This window comes from Anopheles bellator, chromosome 1 (genome assembly GCF_943735745.2).
Source record: "Anopheles bellator chromosome 1, idAnoBellAS_SP24_06.2, whole genome shotgun sequence".
Classification (NCBI taxonomy): domain Eukaryota; kingdom Metazoa; phylum Arthropoda; class Insecta; order Diptera; family Culicidae; genus Anopheles; species Anopheles bellator.
Window position 1 is genome coordinate 25,704,026 of NC_071285.1, and position 10,512 is coordinate 25,714,537.

At 48.5% G+C, this 10,512-nt stretch overlaps 1 protein-coding gene across 1 annotated transcript; it reads left to right on the forward strand.

Annotated features, from left to right (window-relative positions):
* The first annotated feature begins 434 nt into the window (after positions 1 to 434).
* Positions 435 to 8,826, forward strand: LOC131215301 (sterol regulatory element-binding protein cleavage-activating protein). The gene is made up of 8 exons (XM_058209690.1): positions 435 to 739; positions 3,353 to 3,703; positions 3,792 to 3,966; positions 4,031 to 6,775; positions 6,858 to 7,026; positions 7,105 to 7,449; positions 7,530 to 7,736; positions 7,858 to 8,826. The coding sequence occupies exons 1-8, from the start codon at positions 435 to 437 to the stop codon at positions 8,037 to 8,039; spliced, it is 4,479 nt and encodes a 1,492-aa protein (XP_058065673.1). The 3' UTR covers positions 8,040 to 8,826.
* Positions 8,827 to 10,512: the final 1,686 nt, after the last annotated feature.

The window sequence follows — 10,512 nt, forward strand, 5'->3', positions numbered from 1 at the left end:
TAGTGAATGCTTTAGATTGTGTTCGCTCTGGCGGTCAGGATAATGCCGGTCTACGGAAGAGCATCGTGCAAAACGGTGTGTGAGTTATTGGTTCGAAAAGTGTACATGAAGTGGCCAACGGGAAACGTTGGGGGAAAATGCCCGAGATGCAAACGTGCCTATCTGGCTGGATGATCTTCTAAGTAAATAACAGAAAAGTGGAATTGAGTAGAGAAGAGCAGCGTCAAGCTTAACCAAAGTTTATCAAAACAAATTCAGTGTTGTCGAGAAGCTATACAGTGTGCGTGTCTGTGTATCTGTGAACGGTGAGTCCTGGGAGGCGATTTTTGCCCCTCCCGGCAATGACGGCATACTCGAGTTTCGAAGCGTTGTATCCTTCGTCGTCCCCGGCAACCGAAAACGGTGGGACGAATACGGTTTCTGCGTCACAAACAATGACATCACAGCAACATCAAGCTCACCAAACAACGCCCGTGAAGAAACAGGATCAACACTCATCACAGCATCGACAGCCGACTATGCCCGCCACCGGACCGAGATCCATTGCTCGGAAGCCGACGGCGTCGACCAGTACCGGTACCGGCAGCAGTGCAGGCAGAAAGGCGACGGACCGAAAGAGCACTACCCCGACCACCCTGCCGTCGCGCGTGTCGCAGATGTACTACAAACACGGCCTGTTCCTGTCCAGTTATCCAACGACCGCCACCAGCATTGCGCTTGCAATCATTCTCTTCTGTTGGTAGGTTTTTATGTTGCCCTTCTTCGCCTCTCGATTGGGGGCCATTAGGGAACCTGCCATTAATTCGTCATTAAAACTGCTAACGTAACGTTAAGGGGGGAAAATAGTTGATTAAAGTTTACAACAATATGTTCTTGCTTCCGTATATCTCTCTGCCGACTTGTTAAAGGTTGCTTAGCTCTCCTTTTGGTCTATCAACTTTGCAATAAAAAAATGGAAGTTTTAGAGACACTGATCGTCACGTATAATTAATGATACTGATATTATAAGATGCTGAGCCAAGCGAAATGGGTAGATATTTTTCTTACGTTTCTTTCAAATTATTAGGTTTCAAATAGGTAACCTTAATAACGTCGACAAGAAATCGTGATCGATTTATGTTCCTCATTTTGAATAGGTTCAAAGAAATTAAAACAAAAACATTAACATTTTATTTAAGAATATATTTGACTTTTCGAATATTACTATTCGAATACTATATTACTTCGAATACTATTAGTCGAATCTTCTTTGAATATTGTGCACCTTAATATTGAACGTGGGGACACCGCGTAACCACAGCAACCGTTTGCAGAAATCTAACCGAAGGAAAACGATCACGTAAACCAGTAGGTGCTCTAATGAACCGCCATTTTTATAAATTAAAATTAGGAAACCGTCGATAGCCGAAAATTCACTTCAGCCCGGTCTCTGTCCCGGTCACCGGCCCTATGTGCGCCCGCAATCACTCTTATCAGAAATGCACTTCACAACAACCACTAACCACTCGGGGCGGGGTGTTGCTCCTGTTTTGCTTTCTTCGCAACACATTTCCGCCATGTGCTGGTGGCAAACACTAAAAACGGTTTACTTTGATTCGCGCGCACGTTGCACACGTCAGTCCGCGACCGTACGCGGATGACTGACATTTAGAAGATGCAAATTTACGCTACAAATACAGCACTCCAGTCCGCCATAGGCTTGTCTCCAATGCGCGCCACGGGGCGACGTGAGCTGCACTTTGGTGTGCATTTGCATCGCTGCCGCCCAGGTGAGGCATGGGCCGCGCACAGCCAAACATCAATCAGCGTACACGGTTCGCTCCTCTAAGGTTGATCTTGGAGAAAATTTGAAACGTAGTGAATGTACATAAAGTACATAGGAGTACATCCAAGGAGATTCCACATTTGAGTGATCTCTAGCGCCAAACCATTCCAGAACGAAGTTAAAATTGTTAAAATGAATTTCTTCCGTTGATGGAACTCTTCGGAGAGTTGAGCTGTTCCACTTGCTGCTTCATCGGCAAACCGGTTTAGCCTGGTAGCCTACCCTAGCCTGCCTGATAAGGAATTAGCATGGTCGTTTACGTTTACGTTTTGTTTTAAAAATATGTTATTTTTTTGGTGCATTCTAATATAATCTCGAAACTCCATTATCACCCACAGGACACAGCAGGGTGGGTAGCACGTGGGGCGTGCAACGTGGGCCAATGCGGGGCGGAAACTTTTTTTAAGCGAAAACCCAAACCAAACCATTCGGCGCTGTGGCCCGCTGAGGGAACATCAGTAAGCGAAGGTGTTGAAGAAGAGGTGAAACAACAGATAAGATTCCGCATCGGAAACCGGCATGGCACACGCTCCCGATGGCACTTCAAAGTTTCTGTTCAGCTGTGTCGGCTGACCTTCGAAAATGCTCGAAATCTCCCAATCTCACGCAAAAATCGCGTGTGATAATGAAATCGAACGAATGACGGTCGAACACAATGAAGAAAAGGCGTTTACATTTCGTGGGCCTTCCCTCAATTTTGTGTGTTTTGGCAATGTAAATACGGCGAAGAAATTCCAAATGTTAGAAATTGTCCGATGAGAGGGTCGCTCGAAACCAAGGTTCGGTGAGTTGCTGAAAAATGGACACAAGCTTATCAGAGAACGCGGGACTCATCGCAATTTGGACCGTCCATCCCTGACCATGACCACCGGATCGGTGCCCACTCACACTCCAGCGAAAGCCGGTTCTCCATATCAGCAGCGGATGATAATGTTTATCTCCGGTTTAGCGTCCGTTGGTTGAGGTTTTTTGCCCGGGCTATCTTCAACATATCCTTCGCTTGGGGACCCTCCATGAATCACTGACTAATTGCATTGCCACCGTTGAAGTCACCGTTTTTTTTGTCTTGGTCCTCGGTTTCGTTTGCGTAATGCGTTACCTCATGGCGTAGTGATTTGCATTTCTCGTGACGGTAGAGCGTTATGACGACATTTTGCCCGCCGTTTGCATGATGTTGCTCCTTTTTTGATTATCCAAAAAGGTATTAGAACTCTCGCCTAAGCATTTACTCTCCGCGCTGAGATCAGAGATTTTATTTAGCACGAAATTGTTAATTTCGTCAGCTGAGAGCGTGGTGCCGTCAGACACTTGGCGCAGCCAAAGAAGAACGATCACTGCTAGTGGTGCAAGAACTGCTATCCCTCAGAATGCAGTAATTTTGTATGGCCATTGTTAAAATATCATATCTGTTATCTGTTATCGATTCGTCAGTAATGCTTCAAAGTTAATACAGTTTTGAATAGTAACCATTTTGGGATTATACTTTCAATAATTTTATTCTGATCGTTCCCTCTCTGTCATCAATAGCTACCCGCTGCTGAACATTCCCTTGCCGGGGACGATACCGACCAAAGTGATTTTCCCGCACACGGAGAGTATCAGCGAAAATCTACATCTCAGCAACGCAAACCTTTCAACCGAGTTCTACAATCCGTTCAGTACGCTTGCCGGTGGTAACATGTTCAACATCTACAACATCAGCATGGAAACGCCCTTTCCCTGGGCCCGGATCGATCCGTTGCTGTACGTGCAGCAAATAATCATGCGAACGAGTGTGGTCCCTTGGGAGGACGATCTGCTGTTGACCGATGCGTTCCGGGGGCCCCTCTACGAGGTGTTTAAACTAGTCGAGATAATTCGCAATCATGAGGACAAAAGGTACCGGAACTTCTTAGCCCGTCTAATAGCATGAGCATGAGTGTCTAATATTTGCCATCCACCTTTTTGTGTTTTGGTTTGTTTGCAGCAAAATCACGCTCAGCCATTTGTGTTTACACGTGGAAAACGTTAAACGATCTTCGCAACAGACCCTGTTCCCGGAGTACAACTGTCTGGTGCTGTCACCGGCCAACCTCTGGCAGCAGAATATCCAAAGCTTCAACAAGGACAACAATTTGCTAAACACCATTTTCGTCAATCATGTGCGTAAGAAATGGCTGCAATTATTTGTCATTTTCTAATTTTATTAACTTTTTTCCATCGTAGAATTTACAAAAGTCCAAAGTATCCACGGCGGAAATGTTGTTCGGTATTCCGTTGCGCGATACGGGTGTGAAGCGCTATCCGATGCGTGTCCGGCCTCGCACCATCCAGTACGCGGTGACGCTTATCTTGCGAGAGAACAATCCTTCCTTCATCGAATCGTTGAGGCAGAAACTCATCCGCGCCTATCCACTGCACCAGACGGAAATCGAGGCAGCGACCGACCTTGAGAACGGTGAGCCGGCCGAGAAAGTACCAGCGTCACCGCAATCGATCATGTACATGTTCTACCCGGGAGAGTTCAACTGGAAAGAGGTGTTGCCTCAGTGCATTGCGTTCTGTGTGCTCTTCAGCTACGTCTACTTCTCGGTGCGCAAAATCGAAGCCATCCGTTCCCGGCTCATGCTCGCTTCCTGCGCGGTGCTGACCGTCCTCGGGAGCCTCCTGATGTCTCTCGGGTTGTGCTTTTTCTTCGGCCTCACCATCAGCTTCCAGTCGAAGGGAGTCTATCCGTATCTGGTAATACTGGTCGGGCTGGAAAACGTACTCGTCATTACCAAAAGCGTGCTAACGACGGACTGCAATCTCGACGTAAAGATTCGGGTGGCGCAGGGTCTAAGCAGGGAGGGGTGGTCGATTACGAAGAACCTCCTAACGGAGATTACCATCCTGACGGGCGGCCTGGCAACGTTTGTGCCGGTCATTCAGGAGTTCTGCATCTTCGCGATCGTGGGCCTCGTGTCGGACTTTGTGCTGCAGATGCTCTTCTTCGCCACCGTGCTGGCAATCAATATTGAGCGCGTCGAGTACAGCACGGAGGTGCGCCGACTGCCGAAGATGCTGTACTTCAACAATGAACTGCGACGTGGTGGTAGTGTCGCGGGTGGCTCACCGATCAGTGGTGCCGGGTTGACACTGGATAAGGTGCGCAATGGAAGTGCCGGCAGCTCGATGAATCGGTCGCGGTCCCACCCGAAACTCACGGGACTAGAGCAAACGGCGGTCGGGGTGGCACATCAGAAAACGGCAGGCTTGAGCGGAACAACAAACAGTGGAAAAGAGCCAAAGATTCCCAAACGGTTGCGAATTGTCAATTTCTGGGCTAGGACTCGGTTCTTCCAGCGTGGGTTCATGATCTGGATGGTGCTGTGGATTTCGAACATAATCTACAATACGGGACTGATCGAGGAGCTGTTCGTGATCGATCGAAACCTATCCGCGGGACACGATCCGATGCCATCAGCTCCGCTAGAGGGTATGGGCGGTGCCGGTGTTTCGTTATCGAACCGTTTCGAGCTCGACCTGGGAAGGGAGCTCCCTGAAGAGTTTACGTCCCACACCTTAGAAACGGATCGACACAGCTACCATAAAGTGTCGGCAAGCGAGCGCCCCCTGGGTGGTGAACGGGGAACACTGAACGTCACCGAGCAGTTGAATCGGCTCAAACACCCGGACTACGAGACGGTTTATCTACTTTCCAACTTTCACTGGTCGTCAATCCTGAAGCAGTACAACGTGTCACTCAGTGGCCGATACGTGACCGTCTTACCCGCGATAAAACTGTCCCATGCTGTCAACCCGCCAACAGCGATCGCGCTGCGCAATGCCGACGAAAAAGAAGCTCCCCGCCACTTCCAGTGGAAAGCACTGGCTGCAGCGCTGGATCCGCTCGATTTGAACGACATTGATCCGGGCGATGAGCCACCGGGCGGTGGTTCGATTAGTAACGCACCGTTCTATCCTAAAACGCCCATGGAAATCCTACTGGCCTGTATGCTGCTCGCGGTCAGTACGTTCGTTGTGACGTACACGCTGGTAGTTCTGTATCGGTGCGTGTGCACCCGCAACTACGCCGAATGGAGGGCGAGCTGGTACGCGGAGAGCGTGGCCAACGGAGATGGTGATACAAAAGCGGAGCAGTGTCTGCTGGAAGGTGTTCCGATACAGGTGAATGGACACGCGCACCGCATCGAGTGTCTCGTGACGGATGGCAACATGATTGCGAGCTCGTGTCTGCAAGGTCAGGTCAAAGTTTGGGACATCACTAACGGAGAGCTGATGGCGGAGATCGATCGGTGGAACTACTTCGAGATGCAGCAACAGCGGGCAAGCTCGTCCTCACCGACCACGTCCGAAAGCGGTGTGTTGCTGAAAGCCGACGGCGGCCGGGGATCGATAACGGGCATTCAAGAAGCGTTCCCGGCTGCCAACGGTGGCGATTCTTTACCCCCTACACCAACGTCCAGTTCACCTCCCAAAAGCGACACCAGCTGGAACCAGCAAATGCTCTCGTCGTTTAAGTTGAAAAAGAAACTGCATTTCAACTTTTCCAGTCTCCAAGACGACGCTCCCTTGTCCGCTACGGCTCCACCCGATCCGAAGCTGTTTGATTTTCGCACACAATACGAACGATTTTTTACGCCCTGTCCACTGCCACCGCGAAGTGACATTGCCAGCGGCACTGGTAGTGATTTGCGGCATCGTTTCACCCGAAGCGGGCTGCGAGACGCTGTGAGAACGGTGCCGGTGTCACCCGTCGGAGGATCGGAACACGAACACGGGGGTTCTCCGCGGTCGACCTCGCTCTCGAGCGAATGTCCACAGCCACCGGGATCGGCTAGTCCACCGTCATCGAAACACCATCGCGTTTCACCGATCTGGTGTTTGGACTTTTTGGACAATCTCATCGTGATCGGTTGTGCCGATGGGCGGCTAGAGTTCTGGGAAGGAACGACTGGTAGTTTTAAGGTAAGCCAGTCAGCGGCAGGCTACGTGATGCGATATGCTTTACGACCGCAGACTCAAGTATTGTTCTTTATCCTCCTGGCAGTGCATTTATGAGACGGAGAACACACACAACAATGGCATCACCGAGATCAAGTTATCCGGTGACCGAGTCATAGCGGCTCGCTTGAGTGGTCGCATAGACTTTTTCCGACTAGAAACGTACACCCAGGGACGCCAAATTGATTGGGGTTTTACGTCCACGTATCGCCGAAGTACGTACAGTTTGTAGAAGGTCACGTGGGTCATTGGATGGTTGAAGAATGTTCTTGTTTTCTCTATCTGCCTTGCAGCACACATGCGGACAGGGTCGGCCGGAAGCTTGAGTTCATTCCAAGCAGCAACTGGGCCCGGTCAGCACACATCGTCAGACTCGGAAGAGCTTCGGTGCATCTTGGAGTTCCAGCATCAGGGTCATCAGCAGCCATTGACCTGCCTGGAAGTGGCGGGAAACATCGCCATGACCGGCAGTCAGGATCACACCATGAAGGTGTTCCAAATCCATAACCACCAGCTACTGTACACGCTACACGGCCACTGTGGACCGATCACCTGCATGTTCATCGACCAATGGCAATCCGGAATGGCGGGATCGGGCTCACAGGACGGGTTGCTGTGCGTTTGGGAACTGACGACAGGTATGCGACGGCAGGAACTAATTTCTGAGTCAGCCGCAGCAAAAGTAAAACTGCGACTTGGTTTGTTACCCTTCTTTCAGGTGCATGTATGTACAAAATTCAGGCACACGACGACTCAATCGTCGCCCTCGCCGGGTCTCCTAGCTATGTGATATCGCTCGGGCTCGACGAACGGATACGAGTGTGGGATCGGTTTCAGGTGCACCTACTAAGCACAATCACCGTCAGCCACGCGTACTCTGCGCTGGTCATGCTGACCCCGTCACTTCTCGTGACCGGCAAGCCAGGTAAGAAACTACAGCACAGCAATTGGGGGAATGTCTAGTGGAAGTTTATTCAGGCAACTTACTACAGCGAACAGAACTTAAGATAGAATGAGTTGCTACAAGTGTTCTTCGTTTTCCACAGGGGCTCTCGTCGTGTGGGACGTTCGAAGTGGTGAAATGGCGCGCGAAGTCAAGCTAGACTGCTCCAATATGCAGCTCTGTCCCACGGTCATGCTGCCAGCGGGAGGTTCAGTGATTTGTGATTACGGCAATCAAATGCGTATCGTACGGTTCCCGCTGGTGGCTGCCGACAAATGCGACTAAATTGCTGCGACTTCCCCGTATGCTTAAATTCTTATGCTTTCCTACGCGCCGAATGTTAAACAGAACGATCCAAAGCTGGTTTCTAAACGATAAAAGTTCCAAAACTGCTGGTACGCGTTGTGTCGTGTACTACCCAGAGCAGTTTCCGCAATCCCGAAGGCAAAACAAGAAATGCTGCGGCTCTCTAGACGAACAATGTTCCTTTCGGCAATAGTTACGCACGTCGTTATGCTTCTGGCGCTGTTTGTTTTGTTGTTCACATGATTGATATTGCCAACAAGTTGAGTGTATTGTTGCTCATTTTCGGTCTCGAAGAAACAAAAATCAAAACGTTGCACGAGCCTCAAAGATCCAAGATCCAAAGCTTTCGTTTATATTGAAACGATAACGGACAGCGTCTTCGGGCTCAATGCTTTAGTGTGGCAGCTGCTCCAAATCCTTTGCTTTAGATGTGCGCTATTGTAATTTTCCCGGTGATTTCGTTTAGTTTAGTTTATCGATAAGTGCGTAGAGTAAGGACTACAATTAGCACAAACACATGAGGTGAATCGAAACACACACCGAAAATCAAATCGAAACATATTGCAGACGGAGAGTTGAATGAAAAATGATAGCTTAGTGAACCGTTTGATCGGAAACATTTATCAGCGTCTTCAGAACTGTAAACTGAGAGTGACGTGAGAAACAAACAAACAAGCCTTCTGCTAGTTCGTACCGGTTTCGATCGTTTGGAGTCCAGTGTAAAAAATATGCCAATATGACAAGGATAAAAGCAATTACAAGCAAGAAGGAAGTGTGTGTGAGTAGGTTTTTCGTCCATTTTCCTAGCAATAATGCTCAAAGCATCTATTTATGTGTTGGTACGAATGTTACTGAATGACGTGGAGACCGATGGGCCCACAAGGGATCCTGTTGCGAAGTGCGAGTGAATGCGAACCACTTGTGAAAGGACGCGAAAGGCATTCTTTATCTACGATCGCACGGTTATAGGTTCTTACGACGAACTGTACTCTTTGGAACGCTCCAGAAACCTACCTCCGGACTTTGTAGGAAAGGAAACCGTAAAACAAAAGCGCAGTGACCTAATGGTCCCTGGAATGGCTGGGAAAATAGCAGTTAAGCATGGTGAATAAGTGGCGCACGATACAAAGCAGGCCAGCACGGGCACCCGCATAGACACAGCCACGTTAACACAACCAAACAAACAAATAAAACTAAAGCGCTTAACGCAAACAATGAGAGATTAGCATTATTTTCATTAAATTATTAACACTACTCACCTCATAGCGGTAACACATTAACAGTGCACCCGAACGTGCACGCCAAGGCACTGATTTCAACTAGATGGAAAAGCCGACGAGAAATAAGAAGAATCAATGTAAAGCAGAAGAGAAACGCATTAATATAAGTATCAATTCGACCAAAAACATAAGCAAAGTGACAAACAATAAACAACACCATACATCAACACCTGATCAACATACCTGATAGCGTGGCGTCCATGTGAAAATAAAGGAAAACATTCAATCTATTCACGCCGTTTGTTTGCTTTCGGTTTAAATTTGCTGTGATTACAACCGTTGACTGACGCTGTGGCGATGAGTCAGTTGGCAAGACCATATTTGACATCGAGTGTTTGAAAGGAAGTATGGTGACCGAAATAAAAGCACCCAACCTGAGCGGTCACTTTAATGGTGGAAAACAACGGCAAGGCATTGTAAGTCGTTATCTGATTAATAACGCATTCCCATGAATGGATTGCATACTAGAAAAAAAACGTGGCCTGACAGAGGCCGAGTTGTACATAGGATCACGATCCGCGGCACATTGTCTGATCGGGTTTGCCCCGCCACCTTTGCAGGCACTGATAGCAATCGACAGCGCAGGGCACGATTACGAATTACCATCATCGCCCGTCCGTCATTTCGTGATCGACAGGTTCGATCGCCCCCCTTGGCCTCCCCGAATGTAAATAAATGAACAAATTACAATTGATGCACGTTGCAAACCGATGCACATGGCAGTGTCGCATTCCATCCAAACGAGACGCACACAGCACACAGCACACAGCACACAGCTAGTGGCTGAACTGCAGTCTTTGTAGCAAAAAAACAACGCCACTATCGGCGCAACAACATCATGACTCATCGGTGTCCGATCGACTGGAGTATGTAACGAAGTTTGTTCAAAATCAAAATGAATTATGAGTCTTACCGATTTGGTATGAGTTTACCGATGAGAATAGAGATCCAAATTTGATCGGTGCACGGGCAACGATTATTATGGGAGAATAATACGGTTTGCAAGAGTGGCCAGGCACTCGCCAGAGGTTTATTTTGAATTGTTTTCTTAAGTTTTCTCTAATGCCACACGTGCGGCACATTTCTAGTGACCGTTTGTCATTTTTAATCCTCCTAGACGTCAATAAATCGTTCGCAACCGATTTCGGCTGCAGTACAATGCAACGAACTGC